The 20,964-nt window shown below is 37.6% G+C and overlaps 1 protein-coding gene across 1 annotated transcript; it reads right to left on the bottom strand.

Moving 5' to 3' along the window:
- Nucleotides 1-5,323: 5,323 nt before the first annotated feature.
- Nucleotides 5,324-19,919, bottom strand: LOC113668257 (scavenger receptor cysteine-rich domain-containing protein DMBT1). The gene is made up of 10 exons (XM_089210094.1): nucleotides 19,756-19,919; nucleotides 19,112-19,419; nucleotides 17,881-17,995; nucleotides 16,751-16,864; nucleotides 15,760-16,113; nucleotides 14,585-15,220; nucleotides 11,983-12,303; nucleotides 7,469-7,582; nucleotides 6,472-6,825; nucleotides 5,324-6,108 (listed from the first exon to the last, which is right to left on the bottom strand). Exons 1-10 carry the CDS (start codon nucleotides 19,820-19,822, stop codon nucleotides 5,471-5,473), a joined length of 3,021 nt encoding a protein of 1,006 aa, XP_089066220.1. The 5' UTR covers nucleotides 19,823-19,919; the 3' UTR covers nucleotides 5,324-5,470.
- Nucleotides 19,920-20,964: the final 1,045 nt, after the last annotated feature.

The following is a 20,964-nucleotide window of genomic DNA, read 5'->3' as shown; positions in this document are numbered from 1 at the left end:
GAACGAAAACGTAACGAGACGAACTTTACAGATACTTTCACGCGACTTCAAATTCCCGTGATTTCTTTTACGAAATTTCAAGTTCATCTGACCATTAAGGTAAGTTACCTTGAATATGGAAAAGTTGCATATATATAAGTTACCATACATCTTTATCTTTAGATGAGAACTTAAATTCTATTCAACGTTGCTTGAGGCGATGGACCACTGCCAACTAATTTTTTCTTTTACACCAATTCCCTACAGGACCCACAGATTTTGTTCAGGAAGAGCGTCTTGAAATCGGCGCAGAAGTAGATAATTCTTAGTCAAACGCTGATCAGGTGAGAAAGGAAGAACGCGGAGTCTGAGCATAAACTTGTATCTTGTAAATTGTAAAACGGAATATATTGGCCGAGTGGCATAAACTGACAAAGATGTCAAAAAAACAAGCCTGTAGTAAACAAACAAGACACTTTTGCAAAAGCTATGTTATCTACTAATGATATTTGTTTGTTGTTTGACGTTGCCGTATAATTAGTTTGTTTGTTGGTTTTTTCGTTATCGTAACCGGAAGAGTACTTTATTGAGAGTTGAAACATTGATTGTCCGTTCCGAAAACTTCCTGTCTTTTAAATAGAAGTTACGTTCTTCCTGTTACGTTTCAGCTCATGCCTCTCGAAAGTTGAGCGTGATACGAAGTCATTAAAGTGAGCGCAGAAAATATGCTTTCTTGTCATTTCACTGAATGCGCTCTTAAAGGAGATGCAAAAATGAAAACCGTCGCTTTCAATACAGATGTTTCGACCCCAGAAAGAATTGTGAGGACGAAAAAATTTGCAGTTGCACGTTGAACGAAATAAAACTATCTTTAGTGCGTCAATTAAAGATGTCAAAACAGCGAGATTCATTTAATTCTCACCTTTAAGTTAAATTAAATGTATATTACTTAAAAAACCCTATTTTGTGCCAAAAAGAGGCCACTTAAAGGATGCTAAAAGATTTGCGTTATTAAAGCCCACCTTGTGTCCAAATAAAGATTCATGAAAAGTAACTGTTAGCTTTTGGATATTTCGGTTGACAGTTAAAGCCGCCTAAAGCTTAAGTCAACCGTTAAGGATGCTTTAGTTTTGCCTAAAGGCACTGAAATAAGGGCATTCGTCCCGTGATTGTCAGCGGACTTACCGGAATCCGGCCGAGGCAGCATACTCTAACAGCGACAATGAATACGGGTATCTACACAGTACCGATGATGAACACTAAAGCGATTGTTGCACTTCGAGCTCTGATCATGATGAAGAAGAAATCTGGAATGGTGTATAATTAATAAGTTTAAGTTTCGCGTCTATCAGTAACAAACCACGCCTGAGTCTTCGCCGTGATGGCAGTGGTTAAATCCTTCCTGGGTGAATGGACACTTGAATAACGAGCTCTCTGATCCAACGCAGTTCATGTGATCTCTCCATATAGGACCTGATCCCTGACCATGTGCTGCATTAGTGCTTGCAGAGGGAGCTCCAGTGAAGCCAAGTTGTTTACAAGCCACATTTGCATCTTAGTTACCCCAACCACTGTGTCCACAACTGGAAATTGACGACTCATTTCCAAAGCAATTCACTGCATTTTATTCGTATTGAGCCGGTTCCTTGGCCATGACTGGCGCCGCTTAAGACTTGGGAAACCCTGTCGAAGCCAAGTTGCTTGCAGGCCACCAGACCGGCGTCGATGTTCCACCCTTTGTCACAAATTGTGCCCCAATGATTATTTAAAAAAGACCTCTATCCTTCCAGTGTATGGATGATTACGAGCTATACGCAATGCACCATCTTTCAAAACTTTGAGAGAAAAGAGGACTCGATATCTGCTGACTTATTATTTGCTTGAAATGTCCATCAATTATTCAATTGCTCGATCTGGGGCTCTGTTGAAAGTTATCTGGGACTGTGTTGGATTGCATCCAAGTCTCTATCTTCCAAGAATTTCAAGGACAAATTAAAAAAAGAAAGTCTTTAACACGTCGAGGACATTAGTAAGAGGAAGTGCTTAAGGCTCTAAGGGAGGATTCTTTCCTTGCAAACAGTTAAGGAAGAAACCGGAAGTCTCAGACTGAAGAAACCTAATGGCCTAAGGGAAAACCGCTGAAGTTCACTGCATATGAACACCATCATGAGTGTTCTACACCCAATTTTCCTCTACAAAACGTTCACAATAAAATGTCAAAAGTCATCATGGTAATTAACTCTTAGTTTGTAGGAAAATTTTAAAAGTCGAAAAGGAAAATCATTTGTTTTCATTTGGAAGTATTTTGAAATGTTATGTCTACCGATTTTCTTATGATTTACGAAACACGCATTAATATAGATAGGCATCATACCTCGGAAACGTGCACGAAATCCAGATTTAGTTACTGAATGATCGGTTGTAAACCGAAGGAAAAGTTTGCTGGACGAACATGTTATTCGGGAAGGAAGGGATCCATTAAATCCTCCAATCAGAGGGGCAGAGGATGATTCACCGTCATAAACTTGCACAACATCGTGCACACATTCCGTTTCGAAAATCATAAATGCAAGTTCTATTCTTGCATTTGAAGACACCATCCAAAGCAGTCCAAATTGTTTTTGTAATTTGTGCCAGTCTGAATCGACTCGATGATAACATCCCCATTATGGAGTTGCCAGACAGGTAATTTGTCACAGGAGCGAACGACTTCCACTTTGGGGACTGTCATAGAAATATGAATTTAAACAGCAGTTGTTATAAGAACATAATTTGTTGCATTAGCGGTGTACAAACCCAAATCTATTGTCTCTTTGATCCAAGTTATGCTTGCAATTTAGTGTCAAAATATATCTTGAGCAGCCTTTAAGTAGTATTTATTTCTGAAATGAGCTTATCTGGTATAGTCTTATGCTTGTTTTGAAATATGTCAATTCGCCAAAACAAAGATAATAGAGGGTAAGAGCCTTATTAGGTCCTCCTTCTATATTCATTCATTTATTTATTTCCTCACTTTAATTATACAAATCATTAGCAAAAATAATAACAAGAAGAACAATATATATATTTTAAATATACAATGATATATGCATAATAGGCTAGTTCTATAGATTATCAATACTTCAGTAAGTTTAAATAAGCCATATGTTCCTGCTGCGGCCCCTTCATACAATGTTTACCCCCACGTCAAGCTGTACTTTTACAGCGGGAAGGAAAAGTATAGAATTCAGACAGGGAATCCTTTGAGCAAGAAGAGAGTCACAAAAAGCCTAAACCAAGCGTGAGCAGGCACTAGTACTGCCTTTGAACCTCAGCGATGCGAGGAAACTTTGGTTAGAGAAAGCTCAACGTAACTTACCTATTTCACATTGGAGCCCATCAAAACCTTTCGGAAATGTGCACTTGAAGCCACCAATATGATCAGAGCAGGTTCCATTGTTACGGAAAGGACGGTTCGCGCAGTCATCAATATCTATTTGAACCAAAAAAGGTATTTTTTACAACAATTGGAAGTGATGTCGCAATCTGATTGGCCAATTTGCCGTTGTCGATAAGAATCCAGACAAAGCTGCTTGCGTCAACGCGTCATGCAATGATCAAGCACTATTAGAGTCGTTTTATTGTCGTGACGAATATCGTGTCGATCAGAGAACAGACGACGCTATACCACTGTCGATAAGTTTTGGTGCACATTAGAGAATACACCGGCTTAGCGACGTTACGTCTAACGTATTTTCAGAGCTACTAAGTCCTTAACATCCCATGGTGATGATTTTTGTTTTGTATTGAGCGAGCACAAAAGGGGCATATCGGCTGCTTGATAAAGTAGCTTTTAAACAGTCAGAAATATTTTGCAAACTGATTATTTAAAATTAACTAAAGGCCTGTTTCTTTGTTTATTCTTGTTGTTGTTGATGTTTTTCACCTTTTGGACTTATAAAACAAGGTCACTTAATGCCATTCCCCTCTAGAAAAAAGCAAGTTTCTTTTATTTTTGCTCTTTTGTCAATTAATTCCTAGCTCGAATATATCTCTTCTAGAAACATTGAAAATCATTACTCATCGTAAGTAGCTATAGACACTTAAAAGTGAGAAAGCAATCAATACCGTCAGCTCACAGAGAGGCCTCATTCTACTTCGACCTGCGACGACCATTGATAGGCGATAGTGACTTACAATACACAAAAAATTATATATTTTTTTTTTATAATGGGCGCAGCCTCTTGCAATCATTGAGTCAATTGCAAGTTGTACCTTGAATCGAGAATGCCTTTCGATAAGCAAGCGTTTCTTTCTTGGAAAATTGAGTTAAGTTTCATGTTAAAAATACATCTGAATTTTACAAACATCTCTTTGTCGTACAAAAATCTTTAGGAACTTTGGTTGGTACGATTATGATTATAAGGGTCATAAGTTAGGCTTGACGAATTGCGAAAGAAAGCTGGCCCAAGTAAACTGCATTTAATTTAATTAATTGCCTTAAGTTATTTCTTTCATATTTCTTATAATGCAGACTTTATTATTTCAATTTTTCATCTATAGCCTTTTGTTTATGAACATTACTTTTGATGGGACTTTTTCTTTTTTGGGCAAGATGCAGACCTAAAAAAAAAAGAATGCTTTGTCAACATGCGATTATAGATTCGACTGCTGGTAAACTCTCCCGAAAACAAGCCCACTGAAATCATGCTTTTATTGGTAAATTGATCTTGTCTCCTTTGATTTTAGACATAAAAGGTGCGTTAGATACAAACAATAACAAATCCTCGTAAAGACATGCCCACTTATTTTACAAGGCAAGTGAGTGCATCTAATTTGGCGACAAGGTTATATCTGTAATACGGGCGGTAATACGGGAACTTGAACAACGAAATTCAGCGTATTTGCTTTTTTTCGGCCTATCTGGCAACAATGTGAAGAACCGTTTTCCTTTTTTTTTTTTATCTCGGGTTGTGACAAAATTTGCACATTTACATTGATGGACGCTACAACAGTTTAAAGGTACTGCTTTTATTCTTTATTCATTCTAAACCGGAATAAACGATTTAATGGTTATCATCAAAAGGATTTAATACGATGCATAATACTATTTTCACTTTATAATTTGTGTAAATGGAGAAAAAACTGAACACGAAAAAACAATGCAAAACCAACCGTAACAAAAATCAATAAAAAATGTCATTTACATAAAATTACGGCTGCACTATTCAATGGAAGCTCTTGGGAATTTATGGTTTTAAAGAGTTGCTTTAGAGGCACAACATGGAAACAGAAGCTAATTAGTAACTATATTTTCAAGTCACAGCTTGGAAAAAGTTAGTCTAAAATTGACGGGTTAAAAAAGAAAACAGTGCTACTGTATACCAATTTATGTGATGAGACTTGGTTAGGAAACTTTCTTGTGTAAATTAACTGAACGCTGGGTGCTAATGTCTGTTCCGAGTTCGTGTTCAAGCAAAGGTGCGTTAAACAATGTCAAGTTTCGCGTCTATCAGTAACAAACCACGCCTGAGTCTTCGCCGTGATAGCAGCGGTTAAATCCTTCCTGGGTGAATGGACACTCGAATAACGAGCTCTCTGATCCAACGCAGTTCATGTGATCTCTCCATAAAGGACCTGATCCCTGACCATATGCCGCACTAGTGTTAGCAGAGGAAGCTCCAGTGAAGCCAAGCTGCTTACATACCACATTTGCATCATTTATATCCCATGTATCATCGCAAATTGTTCCCCAGAGCCCACCGTCAAACACTTCAACACGACCGTAGCTCGCTCCACCATCCGCCAAACGAACCGGAAGAGAGTCATAGGAACAAGTTACACTGGCATCTTGACTATGAGTGCAGTTTTCATGGTTACCCCTACCACTGTGTCCACAACTGAAAATTGACGACTCATTTCCAAAGCAATTCACCGCATTTATCCATATTGGACCGGTTCCTTGGCCATGACTGGCGCCGCTAAAGACTTGGGAAACCCTGTCGAAGCCAAGTTGCTTGCAGGCCACCAGGCCGGCGGCGATGTTCCACCCATTGTCACAAATTGTACCCCACTGATCATTAAAATAGACCTCTATCCTTCCAGTGAATGGATTATTACCAGCTATACGCAATGCACCATCTGTCAAAACTTTGAGAGAAAAGAGGACTCGATATCAACTGATTTATGATTTGATTGAAATTTCCATCAGTTATTCAATTGCTCGATCTATTAAAAAAAAGTCTTTAATAGGTCGAGGACGTTATTAAGAGAAAGTGCTCAAGGCTATAAGGGAGAATTCTTTCCTTGCAAACTGTTAAAGAAGGAACCGGAAGTCTCATACTGAAGAAAACAAATGGCTTAAGAAAAAACCGCCTGAAGTTCACTGCATATGAAAAACGAAAATACGAAAAGGAAAATCGTTTGTTTTCATTTGGAAGTATTTTGATATGCTATGTCTACTGATTTTCTTATGATTTACGAAACATGCATTTAGATAAGAAGGCATCATACCTCGGAAACGTGCGCGAAATCCAGATTTAGTCACTGAATCATTGGTCCTAAACCGAAGGAAAAGTTTGCTGGACGAACTTTTTAGTGCGGAAGGAAGAGATGATCCATTAAATCCACCAATCAGAGGGGCAGCGGATGATTCACCGTCATAAAGTTGCACAACATCGTGCTCAGATTCTGTTTCGAAAATCATAAAGGAAAGTTCTATTCTGGCATTTGAAGACACCATCCAATGGCAGTCCAAATTGTTCTTGTAGTTTGTACCAATCTGATTCGACTCGATGATAACATCCCCGTTATGGAATTGCCAGACAGGTAATTTGTCACAGGAGCGAACGACTTCCACTCTAGGGACTGTCATATAAATATGAATTTAAATAGCAGTTGTAATAAGAACATAATTTGTTGCATTAGCGGTGTACAAACCCAAGTCTATTGTCTCTTTAATCCAAGTTATGCTTACGATTTAGTGGCAAAAGATATATTCAGGAGCCTTTAAGTAGTATCTATTTCCTGGAATGAGCTTATCTGCTATAGTTTTGTGTTTGTTTTGAAAAATGTCAGTTGGCCAAAACAAAGATAATAAAGGGCAAGAGAGTTATTAAGTCCTCGTTCTATATTCATTAATTTATTTATTTATTTATTCACTTTAATTATACAAATCATCAGCAAAAATAATAACGAGAATACCACTAACAATATATTTCTAAATGTACAATGATACGTTGCATATTAGGCCAGTTCTATAGATTATCAGTAGTTTAGTAAGTTTGAATAAGCCGTACATCCCTGCTATGGCCCTTCATACAATGTTTACCCCCGCGTCAAGCTGTAATTTTTACAGCGGGAAGGAAAAGTATAGAATTCAGATAAGGAATCCTTTGAGCAAGAAGAGAGTCACAAAAAGCCTAAACCAAGCGTGAGCAGGCACTAATACTGCCTTTGAACCTCAACGATGCGTGGAAACTTTGGTTATAGACAGCTCAACGTAACTTACCTATTTCACATTGGAGCCCATCAAAACCTTTCGGACATGCGCACTTGAAGCCACCAATATGATCAGAGCAGGTTCCATTGTTACGGCAAGGACGGTTCGCGCAGTCATCAATATCTATTTGAACCAAAAAAGGTATCTTTTACAACAATTGGAGTTGATGTCGCAATATGATTCACCAATTTGCCGTTGTTGATAAGAATACAGACAACACCGCTTGAGTCAACGTGTCACGCAATGATCAAGCACTGTTAGAGTCGTTTTATTAATTGTTGTGACGAATATCGTGTCGATCATATCACAGACGACGCTAAACCACTGTCGATTAAGTTTTGGTGCACATTAGAGAATCCACCGGCTTAGCGATATTACGGCTATCGTATTTTCAGAGCTACTAAGTCCTTGCCATTCCATGGTGATAATTTTTGTTTTGTATCGAGCGAGCACAAAAGGGGCATCTCGGCTGCTTGATAAAGTAGTTTTTAAACAGTCAGAAATATTTTGCAAACTGATTATTTAAAATAAAGTAAAGGCAAGCATTATTGATTTTGATACACTCAGTTATTCGTAAAAATAAAGGCTTGCTTCTTTGTTTATTCCTGTTGTTGTTGATGTTTTTCACCTTTTGGACTTATAAAACAAGGTCACTTAATGCCGTTCCCCTCTAGAAAAAAGCAAGTTTGTTTTATTTTGCTCTCGTGCCAATTAATTTCTAGCTCGAATGTATCTTTTCTAGCAGCATTGAAAATCATTACTTATCGTTAGGAGCTATGGACACTTAAGCACAAGATTTGTACATATAGCAGTTCCGCATTTGCATTTCCCGCATATGGTTGGTAAATCTCATGGGATACCACAGAGAATCTTAATTATTTTGAACCGTAGTATACATGCGAATGGCCCTTGATACATTTGAAACCTTTGGCTTCCGTTATAACCTCATTTCCCTGTATTTTGTACAGGCAGCTTGAATTTTCGCTTGTGTACAAACTAAATTAAGTGTTCGAATATTTCCTAGAGAGGGCTCTAGTATGATCTCAGGGCGATGTCATGAACCATTAGATGCTAGAAAGTTAAAGAAAAAACTTTGAAAGAAGGAATGATGAATGATGATTACAAATCGTTCCCTACCTGCTTCGCAGTTACTTCCTGTGTATCCCTCTGTGCAAACACACACGTAACTGTTGCTCATTCAAATGATTTGAACGGCAGGTGCCTTTGTTTTGACAAGGCTTGTTTAAGCACGGAGACTAAAGACAAAAAATTAGGAAAGCGAAGGAGTTCTAGATGGTAACGTATGCTACCTTGACATACGATAAGATTCAAAATAGTTAACGGTTATTAACCAAAGCTGAGGTGACTAGTGGTGTATATTTACCAAGCCGCGAAGCGGCGTGGCAAATATTCACACTTTCATCAACACTGAGGTGAATAATTGTTTTATCGTATATCACACAGTAAATAAAAAATTATTTCTTTCTCTCAATGTAAAGAAACATGGTCGGAAATTTAACCCTTGATGCACGATTTTGTATATTGTGCTGGTCGTAGGAGAAAAATCATTGCAAATTACGTTACGTCCGGACTAGGCCATCAGCGCGTTCGAAAAGTGCTTTTCAACTGCATGGTACATGCTGTCTCGGAGTTTTCTCTCGATAAATTCCGTTGTAGTCAAGAACATTCTTTTTTTTTAAGTAAAGCTCAGGTTCTTCAAAATTTATTGTATTGGTCGTGAAATTTAGCTGCCTCATACACGTTGGTCACGAATGTAATTCTCAAAGATTGCCGCCGCTTTTCGTGAAGTAGTCTGTGATAAGAAAAATAGCCAAGAAATATCGCCGTTTAATAACCAACTTGTTCATAACTGATCCGTTTAAAACCAGGTAATTTTGCTCTCATTCGTCACATTCATTATATTTGCATGTTATACCAGATACAACCATCACTGGAAGATGCGTACATACTGGTAATATAAAATGAGAAAACGCCAAAACAAAAGCCGTAAAAGGAGGATTAAGAGTTATTCAAACACAACGATTCCCAATTTACCCATAACCCATTTGCCTTAGTTGATTAAGTCAGGATAAAAGATAGAGTCAAGAAACGAAATAAAACAAAGCATATCAAAGCGTCAGAGAAAGCTAACCACCACTTTCTTAGCCAGCTGGATGTTTACTTATACGGTGTAAGAGTCTTGGTGTTAAAACCTGATCACATGTTGCACAAACGTTTAACGCTGATCTCGACGTTTTGTTTCCATATTCCCTATAAGCAATTACTAAGCAAACACGACTTAAACTTCCTACATCTTTAAGTAAACCACCATCGATTCTCTAAAAATAAGTAAGATACGAATTCTTACCCAGATACTAATATAATGAAAAAGACGATTGGCAACCAGCTTGTCCGAGTTGTTGCAGATGTCCGAGGGAAGCAGTACACATAGGATTTTACTGTTCATATCAACAACGGCAGCCAGGTTGAAGGAAAAGCACAAGGGTGTATTGATACAGTTAAGTCCACAATCTCTACTGCTGTGGACATAATCTGCTCCAAGTGCTGTTATGTTCAGGTAGGACAGTTTGTGCGCTTTAAATCTGGCGAAAGCGACACCAGTGTGAGCATTTCTCTCTATGCCTTTACCAAGTGCGTCAATAGTCTTTGGTTGACCTATTTGTGATGATCGACAGAAAAAGTGCAAAATTAAAACATACTTAGCAATTAACAATTTGTTTCATACACCAGCAGGGATTTATTGAGACGCGAGAGATTTGGAGAGCCCTAAAAGATGCGCAAGAGTTCCTCAAGGTGAAGACAAATGCAACTCTTGGTTTTTGAATGCTTTCTTAACTTTCCAAAGTGTTTCATAACCCGACGAACGCACACCTGAAGTATGAAACAATTATTTATTTGCATGATTTCTGAGGAGAAATTTCCTCCACTAATCTTCAATGGGAAGAAAAACGCCACCAGCCAGCAAAATTGGGTGATGCAGCACCTTCGCGCTATTGAAAAATCTATTATCTATGCTTTGAACTGAATCAGAACATAGAATCGACCTTGAAACATGATTCAATTGAGGAGGATGTGTAAAAGAAAAGCAAAAAATGTTTTCACCTTTCGTTTTTATTGGAAAGAATGTCAAGGCCAGAATGCTTATGATGTTCAGGACGACGAGGTCCATTGCCGTGCACTCTTGGAGAACTTTCATTCAAACAAGCACGCTTAAGGTAACAACATAATACCTCGTGTTTACGCCGATTTGCTGTAAATACATCAATTTCATAAATGACAAGAGAAAAATTTATACCTTTTCTTTATGAATTATTTACTGAACCTCTGGGAGGAGCTAATTGTCAGAAACACATTAGGAACGACATCGCCTCTAAGAAATGTGGCCAAGGGGAGATGAATTATTATCGATGCAAGTAAGAGACTATAAATAGTTGATTTTCTTTTGAAAGCCAGTATGGCAGAAATCCAAAGTAATTGCTTGCATCATGTATTTTGCGTTTTGCATGCCTACCTTTCAAACAGTTTTATTTTGTATATTAGTTTGGCCTCCTTTGCGTTTTTTTTCTTACTATTAGTGGGAAGATAGAGGTCAATTCCTTTACCGTATTTCTCATTTTTGCTTTTCATTAACCCTTCTCGGACTGCATATTTTTGGAGAGAAAAAATAGTTCAGGGGACTACAAAATTAAAACGATTTTATAAAATACTGTAATTTACAGCAATATATACATGTTATATTTGGTTAGAGGGGTTATTAAATTCTGAACATTTTTTTGTTGGTAACCGACAATCATACATAATTTATGCAAATATGCAAATTAATATCAGAATTTCTAGGTTTAGATAAATTTTCTCAAGATGTTTTACATATTTTCCTTGGCAATGTATACATCAAAAAAAGGCTATTTTATAAGCTATTCATAATGCACAACTATTAAGCCAACTGATGTTTTCTCCATCCAAAATAATTTAATTTTTAAATATACCCCCGGATCTCAAAATTTCCAAAAATAGTTAAAATATGTTTTGAATCAGTAAACAATGTTTTCTTACTTAAACAACTCTAACTGTATTCTCCCTGAAAAAAAAATTCAGGAGAGCGTTACTGTTCTGCATTGGAAGGCCACTGTTTGCGATCTTTGGCTAAAAGAGAAGCTGGTAAACCTATCGAAGGTTCGATTGGGTGTGCTACTTTTGAAAACATGGCTGTTCACAAAGGTGTGCATCACACTTTCCACAGTAGAAATTAGTTTTCGTATGCAAGCACAAACTTTACATCTTCTCCTCTTGTTAACCCTTTGCCCAAAATGCTTTCCTATCAAACGATCACAAGGAACCGGAGGGCGACCAAGCCCCCGACAACTCTGGCACCCGGATTTTCTCTCAACGTAAATAGTGGCTGAACCAGAGAATGGCATAAATTGAGCCTGAAGTGCTTCTGGGTAACTGATACATTGCCAGTACCAATGCAATCACGGGTAGCCGCCAAAACACGCGCTTACACCACTTCAAAGTTTTTCGCCCAATGGCAAAGTAGACCATCAGCTGATCATTGTGGTCAGCGCCACCCATGTATTTGTTGTATTCACAGATCAGCTCTGCTTTATGAGGAATGTCATCACCAACAGCATTACCATAGATGGTAGTCAGTACAAAAACATCTCTTTTGTCTTTCCAGTGTACTACTGTCGCGAACCTCCCTGTCATGTCTGCTTTGTAAAATAATGAGTCATTCTGATCAACATTATCTTGGAGCGCTGCAGGAAAACCCTTTCTGTTGCTTCTTACTGTCCCACATGCAAGGGTTCCAGCCTCCAAAAGATCTTTGAATAGTTTAGGAGAGGTGTAAAAGTTGTTTACATAAAGATGATGTCCTAGCCCCTGATAATTTTCCATGAGATCTTTTACAACTCTGCTTGCCAAGCCCTTCTCTCTTTCCTTGCCAGTGCAGATTTGAAGGTTACAACAATACCCGACACTGCATCTGCCAAGTGATACGGTTATATGTCAATACATACAATTGTACAATTGTATCCGCCTCTTTATTATCGTCTAATGGTCTTTTGCCCGAGCTACCGATGAGTAACTTATAGATAAAAAAATAGCCAAAATAAATTCATTGACAAGTTTAGTAGTTGCTAGTACGAATTTTCTTTTTTAAGATAGATAGGCTAGATAGGCTTCAGATAGACTTTAAAACAGGATGTGGTATGTTCCCTATTTTTGATTGAGCAGGAAATTGGTGAAGAATAGGGCACTTATCAGAGAGAGGTTATTAATAGGCTTTGTTTGAAATAACTTGTATATGTATATCGGGACTATGGTGACGATAATACGCAAATATTTCCTTGATGAGTTGTCGCCTGCTAGTATTTGACTGGGAATTAACCTTTATTGTTGGCGTTTTTGTAGGTCATGTTTTTGTGTCAATGTCTTTGTACCAAGTGTAAATGCCATTGAAAAAGTGTTACAATTTAAAATAAAAATAAACCCACAAACCACTGGCATGACCGATCTACTTTAAAGGAGTGTTAATCGCTCATATATTTAACACGAGGCTATTAAAGCAGCAGAGAAATTCTTTTGATCAGAATGACCTGTTCATGGTCAGAAGTTATGATAACACTTAAGTTCCTAAATACAATACGGTTTCAGTGAAGCCATTCGTTGTCTGGGCCAGAGTCACATTTAAAAGTAAGAAAGCAATCAATACCGTCAGCTCACAGAGAGGCCTCATTCTACTTCGATCAGCGACGACAATTGATAGGTGATAGTGACTTACAATACATAAAAAAATCATATTTTTTTTTCTATAATGGGCGCAGCCTCTTGCAATCATTGAGTCAATTGCAAGTTGTACCTTGAATCGAGAATGCCTTTCGATAAGCAAGCGTTTCTTTCTTGGAAAATTGAATTTAGTTTCGTGTTAAAAATACATCTGAATTTTACAAACATCTCTTTGTCGTACAAAAATCTTTAGGAACTTTGGTTGGTATGATTATGATTATAAGGGCCATAAGTTAGGCTTGACGAATTGCGAAAGAAAGCTGGCCTAAGTAAACTGCATGTAATTTAATAAATTGCCTTAAGTTATCTCCTTCATATTTCTTATAATGCAGACTTTATTATTTCATTTTTTTTTCTATAGCCTTTTATTTATGAACATTACTTTTGATGGGACTTTTTCTTTTTTAAGCAAGATGCAGACTTAAAAAAAAAAGAATGCTTTGTCAAAAAGCGATTATGCGAAAATGCGAAAACAAGCCCACTGAAATCATGCTTTTATTGGTAAATTGGTCTTGTCTCCTTTGGTTTTAGACATAAAAGGTGCGTTAGATACAAACAATAACAAATCCTCGTAAAGACATGCCCACTTATTTTACTAGGCAAGCGAGTGCATCTAATTTAGCGACAAGGATATATCTGTAATACGGGCGGTAATACGGGAACTTAAACAACAAAATTCAGTGCATTTGCTTTTTTTCGGCCTATCTGGCAACAATGTGGAGAACCGTTTTCCTTTTTTTTTTTTTTTTTTATCTCGGGTTGTAACAAAATTTGCACATTTACATTGATGGACGCTACAACAGTTTAAAGGTACTGCTTTTATTCTTTATTCATTCTAAACCTGAATAAACGAATTTATGGTTATCATCAAAAGGATTCAATACGATGCATAATACTATTTTCACTTTGTGTAAATGGAGAAGACACCGAGAAAAAAACTGAACATGAAAAAATAACGCAAAACCAACCGTAACAATAATCAACAAAAAATGTCCTTTACATAAAATTACGGCTGCACTATTCAATGGCAGCTCTTGGGAATTTATGGTTTTAAAGAGTTGCTTTAGAGGCACAACATGGAAACAGAAGCTAATTAATAACTATCTTTCACTATTTTTTCAAGTCACAGCTTGGAAAAATTTAGTCTAAAATTGACGGGCTCAAAAAGAAAACAGTGCTACTATATACTAATTTATGTGATGAGACTTGGTTAGGAAACTTTCTTGTGTAAATTAACTGAACGCTGGGTGCTAATGTCTGTTCCGAGTTCGTGTTCAAGCAAAGGTGCGTTAAACAATGTCAAGTTTCGCGTCTATCAGTAACAAACCACGCCTGAGTCTTCGCCGTGATGGCAGTGGTTAAATCCTTCCTGGGTGAATGGACACTCGAATAACGAGCTCTCTGATCCAACGCAGTTCATGTGATCTCTCCATATAGGACCTGATCCCTGACCATGTGCTGCACTAGTGCTTGCAGAGGAAGCTCCAGTGAAGCCAAGCTGCTTACAAGCCACATTTGCATCATTTATATCCCATGTATTATCGCAAATTGTTCCCCAGAGCCCACCGTCAAACACTTCAACACGACCGTAGCTCGCTCCACCATCCGCCAAACGAATTGGAAGAGAGTCATGCGAACAAGTTACACTGGCATCTTGACTATGAGTGCAGTTTTCATGGTTACCCCAACCATTGTGTCCACAACTGGAAATTGACGACTCATTTCCAAAGCAATTCAAAGCATTTATCCATACTGGACCGGTTCCTTGGCCATGACTGGCGCCGCTAAAGACTTGGGAAACCCTGTCGAAGCCAAGTTGCTTACAGGCCACTCGGCCAGCGTCGATGTTCCACCCATTGTCACAAATTGTGCCCCAGTGATCATTAAAAAAGACCTCTATCCTTCCAGCGTATGGATTATTACCAGCTATACGCAATGCACCATCTGTCAAAACTTTGAGAGAAAAGAGGACTCGATATCAACTGATTTATGATTTGATTGAAATGTTCATCAATTATTCAATTGCTCGATCTAGGATCTGTTGAAAATTATCTGGGACTGCGTTGGATTGCATCCAAGTCTTTATCTTCCAAGAATTTTTAAGAATAAATCAAAAGAGAAAGTCTTTTATAGGTCGAGGACGTTATTAAGAGGAAGTGCTTAAGACTATAAGGGAGAATTCTTTCCTTGCAAACAGTTATGGGAGAAACCGGAAGTCTCAAACTGAAGAAACCCAATGGCTTAAGGGAAAACCGCCTGAAGTTCAATGCATATGAACACCATCATGAGTGTTCCTTGCCCACTTTTCCTCTACAAAACGTTCACAATAAGATGTCAAAAGTCTTCATAATAATTTTCTCTTAGTTTTTCGGACAATTTTAAAAATCAAAAAGGAAAATCATTTGTTTTCATTTGGAAGTATTTTGAAATGTTATGTCTACTGATTTTCTTATGATTTACGAAACATGTATTAATATAAGTAGGCATCATACCTCGGAAACGTGCGCGAAATCCAGATTTAGTTACTAAACGATCGGTTGTAAACCGAAGGAAAAGTTTGCTGGACGAACTTGTTACTGGGGAAGGAAGAGATGATCCATTAAATCCACCAATCAGAGGGGCAGAGGATGATTCACCGTCATAAACTTGCACAACATCGTGCACATATTCCGTTTCGAAAATCATAAAGACAACTTCTATTCTTGTATTTGAAGACGCCATCCAACTGCAGTTCAAATTGTTTTGGTACTTTGTACCACGCTGATTCGACTCGATGATAACATCCCCATTATGGAGTTGCCAGACAGGTAATTTGTCACAGGAGCGAACGACTTCCACTTTAGGGACTGTCATAGAAATACGAATTTAAATAGCAGTTGTTATAAGAACGTAATTTGTTGCATTAGCGGTGTACAAACCCAAATCTATTGTCTCTTTGATCCAAGTTATGCTTGCGATTTAGTGGCAAAAGATATATTCAGGAGCCTTTAATCAGTATCTATTTCCTGGAATGAGCTTATCTTGTACAGTTTGTGCTTGTTTGAAAAATGTCAGTTGGCCAAAACAAAGATAATAAAGGGCAAGAGAGTTATTAAGTCCTCGTTCTATATTCATTTATTTATTTATTTATTCACTTTAACTATACAAATCATCTTCAAAAATAATAACAAGAATACCACTAACAATATATTTCTAAATGTACAATGATACGTTGCATATTAGGCCAGTTCTATAGATTATCAGTAGTTTAGTAAGTTTGAATAAGCCGTACATCCCTGCTACGGCCCTTCATACAATGTTTACCCCCGCGTCAAGCTGTAATTTTTACAGCGGGAAGGAAAAGTAAAGAATTCAGATAAGGAATCCTTTGAGCAAGAAGAGAGTCACAAAAAGCCTAAACCAAGCATGAGCAGGCACTGATACTGCCTTTGAACCTCAACGATGCGTGGAAACTTTGGTTATAGACAGCTCAACGTAACTTACCTATTTCACATTGGAGCCCATCAAAACCTTTCGGACATGCGCACTTGAAGCCACCAATATGATCATAGCAGGTCCCATTGTTACGGCAAGGATGGTTCGCGCAGTCATCAATATCTATTTGAACCAAAAAAAGGTATCTTTTACAACAATTGGAATTGATGTCGCAATATGATTCACCAATTTGCCGTTGTTGATAAGAATACAGACAACACCGCTTGAGTCAACCTGTCACGCAATGATCAAGCACTGTTAGAGTCGTTTTATTAATTGTTGTGACGAATATCGTGTCAATCATATCACAGACGACGCTAAACTACTGTCGATTAAGTTTTGGTGCACATTAGAGAATCCACCGGCTTAGCGATATTACGGCTATCGTATTTTCAGAGCTACTAAGTCCTTGCCATTCCATGGTGATAATTTTTGTTTTGTATCGAGCGAGCACAAAAGGGGCATCTCGGCTGCTTGATAAAGTAGCTTTTAAACAGTCAGAAATATTTTGCAAACTGATTATTTAAAATAAAGTAAAGGCAAGAATTATTGATTTTGATACACTCAGTTATTCGTAAAAATAGAGGCTTGCTTCTTTGTTTATTCTTGTTGTTGTTGATGTTTTTCACCTTTTGTACTTATAAAACAAGGTCACTTAATGCCGTTCCCCTCTAGAAAAAAGCAAGTTTGTTTTATTTTTGCTCTCGTGCCAATTAATTTCTAGCTCGAATGTATCTTTTCTAGCAACATCGAAAATCATTACTTATCGTTAGGAGCTATGGACACTTAAGCACAAGATTTGTACATATAGTAGTTCTGCATTTGCATTTCCTGCACATGGTTGGTAAATCTCATGGGATACCACAAAGAATCTTAATTATTTTGAACCGTAGTATACATGCGAATGGCCCTTGATACATTTGAAACCTTTGGCTTCCGTTATAACCTCATTTCCCTACATTTTTTACAAGCAGCTTGGATTTTCGCTTGTGTACAAACTGAATTAGTTGTTCGAATAATTCTTAGAGAGGGCTCTACTATGATCTCAGGGCGATGTCATGTACCATTAGATGCTAGAAAGTTAAAGAAAAAACTTTGAAAGAAGGAATGATGAATGATGATTACAAATCGTTGCCTACCTGCTTCGCAGTTACTTCCTGTGTATCCTTCTGTGCAAACACACACGTAACTGTCGCTCACGTAATTTGAACGGCAGGTGCCTTTGTTTTGGCAGGGCTTGTTTAAGCACGGAGACTAAAGACAAAAAATTAGGAAAGCGAAGGAGCTCTAGATGGTAGCGTATGCTACCTTGACATACGATAAGATTCAAAATAGTTAACGGTTATTAACCAAAGCTGAGGTGACTAGTGGTGGATATTTACCAAGCCGCAAAGCGGCGTGGCAAATATTCACACTTTCATCGACACTGAGGTGAATAATTGTTATATCATATATCATACAGTAAATAAAAAATTATTTCTTTCTCTCAATGTAAAGAAACATGATCGGAAATTTAACCCTTGATGCACGATTTTGTATATTGTGCTGGTCGTAGGAGAAAAATCATTGCAAATTACGTTACGTCCGGACTAGCCCATCAGCGCGCTCGAAAATTGCTTTTCACCTGCATGGTACACGCTATCTCGAAATTTTTGTCTCGATAAATTCCGTTTTAGTCAGGAGGATTCTTTTTTTTTTTTTTTTTAAATTAAAGCTCAGGTTCTTCAAAATTTATTGTATTGGTCGTGAAATTTAGCTGCCTCATACACGTTGGTCACGAATGTAATTCTCAAAGATTGCCGCCGCTTTTCATGAAGTAGTCTGTGATAAGAAAAATAGCCAAGAAATATCACCGTTTAATAACCAACTTGTTCATAACTGATCCGTTTAAAACTAGGTAATTTTGCTCTCATTCGTCATATTCATTATATTTGCATGTTATAACAGATGCAACCATCACTGCAAGATGCGTACATAATATAAAATGAGAAAACGCCAAAACAAAAAGCCGTAAAAGGAGGATTAAGAGTTATTCCAACACAACGATTCCCAATTTACCCATGACCCATTTGCCCCAATTGATTAAGTCAGGAAAAAGGTAGAGTCAAGAAACAAAATAAAATAAAGCATATCAAAGAATCAGAGAAAGCTAACCACCACTTTCTTAGCCGGCTAGATGTTTGCTAATACAGTTCAAGAGTCTTGGTGCTAAAACCTTATCACATTTTGCACAAACGTTTTACGCTGACCTCGACGTTTTGTTTCCATATTCCCTATGAGCAATTACTGAGCAAACACGACTTAAACTTCCTACATCTTTAAGAAAACCACCGTCGATTCTTTAGAAATGAATAAAATATGAATTCTTACCCAGATGCTGAAATGATGAAAAAGACCATTAGCAACCAGCTTGTCCGAGTTGTTGTGGATGTCCGAGGGAAGCAGTTCACATAGGATTTTACTGTTCAAATCAATAACGGCAGCCAGGTTGAAGGAAAAGCACGAGGGTGTATTAATACAGGCAAGTCCACAATGTATATCACTGTGGACATAAACTGCTCTAAGTGCTGTTATGTTCAGATAGGACAGTTTGTGTGCTTTAAATCTGGCAAAAGCGACACCATTGCGAGCATTTCTCTCTATGCCTTTACCAGGGGCGTCAGTAGTTTTTGGTTGACCTGTTTGTGATGATCGACAGAAAAAGTGCAAAATAAGAACAATCTTAACAATCAACAACTGCTTCATGCGTCAGCTGGCGTTTATCGAGACGCGAGAGATTTGGAGAGCTCGAAAGATGCGTAAGAGTTCCCTAAGGTGAAGAAAAATGCAACTGTAGCTTATCGAATGCTTTCTAAAGTTTCCAAAGTGTTTCATAACTCGATGAACCATTAAACAGCATGATTTATAGCGAGAAATTTCCTCCTGTAAGCTTTAATAGGAAGACACACCACCTGCGTGCACAACATAATTTAGTTGAGAAGGATGTGTAAAAGAAAAGGCAACAAAATTTTTACCTTTCGTTTTTATTGGAAAGAACATCAGGGCCAGAATGCTTATGATGTTCAGAACGACGAGGTCCATTGCGATGTGCTCCTGGAGAACTCATTCAAACAAACACGCCCACGGTAACAACATAATGCCTGGTGTTATGCTGAATTGCTGCAAATACATCAATTTACATAAATGGCAACTGACAAATTTACACCTTTCTCCTCATGAATTATTCACTGAACGTTTGGCAAGAGTTAATTGTCAAAAACACATTAGGGGCAACATCGTCTCCAAGAAAGATAAATCATTATCGATGCAAGCAAGGGATTATCAATAGCTGATATTCTCTTTACGCCAGCTAATATGGCAGAGATCTGGAGTGATCAGTTTTTTCATGCCTACCATCAAACAGTTTTGAATTAGCAATTTTTATTTTGCATCTTATTTTGGTCTCGTCTTCTGTTTTTCTTCTTACTATTAGTAGGCAGATAGAAGTCAATTCCTTACGCTTAACGGCTAAATTTTTTTGCTGTCTCACGGTTAAAAGTTAACCCCATCAAGACTTTACTTATGTCTAGATTGCAAGTAGTAACGGAAATTGCTAATTTGACGAAATTTCGTCAAACCGTATGAATGTTCATGGATTTTGGTGAGGTTTAGTCAAATTCGTCGAAGCGAAATCAGCCATTTTCGTTACTACATGCATTTCTGGAAATATCTCATCAAGACCCTCAATTATGATATGTCTGAAGTGCTTTATTCTAAACCTTCCGTCGTAGAAAACTGAATATCTGAATTGCACCCTAAGATAAGGCATTTAAACGAAAAAGATATTCAGTGGTTTAGAAATTGCATGTAAGTCTTTTTTTAATATTATTTTGGAAAAATCTTGCAGTTCACAAAAATCATTAAAGCTGGGATTTTACTTTATTGAAACGTGCTCATTGCTGCAAATATAGAGAATAATGATATGTCTATGTCGAGTAAACAGGAAGGCGGAAACAGGAAGTGTGTGTATAGCAAATTAACTATTCGAATGTTTCATTGTATAGGAGCAGGTGTGTTTTTTCTCTCACTGTGTGGATATTGTGCGGACCTATTTTATTGTTGCTAAGTAACACTACAACATACTCAGAGCGAAGTAAGTAAGTAAGTAACTTATTTTTTTTATTATTTATTTAATCACATATCGCATATGAGCGAATAGCTCGTTTAAATGCAAATGTGCCATA

The sequence above is a fragment of the Pocillopora damicornis genome, chromosome 6 (genome assembly GCF_964200805.1).
Source record: "Pocillopora damicornis chromosome 6, jaPocDami1.2, whole genome shotgun sequence".
In the NCBI taxonomy this organism is placed as follows: domain Eukaryota; kingdom Metazoa; phylum Cnidaria; class Anthozoa; order Scleractinia; family Pocilloporidae; genus Pocillopora; species Pocillopora damicornis.
This window is presented reverse-complemented; position numbering and strand designations above follow the sequence as displayed.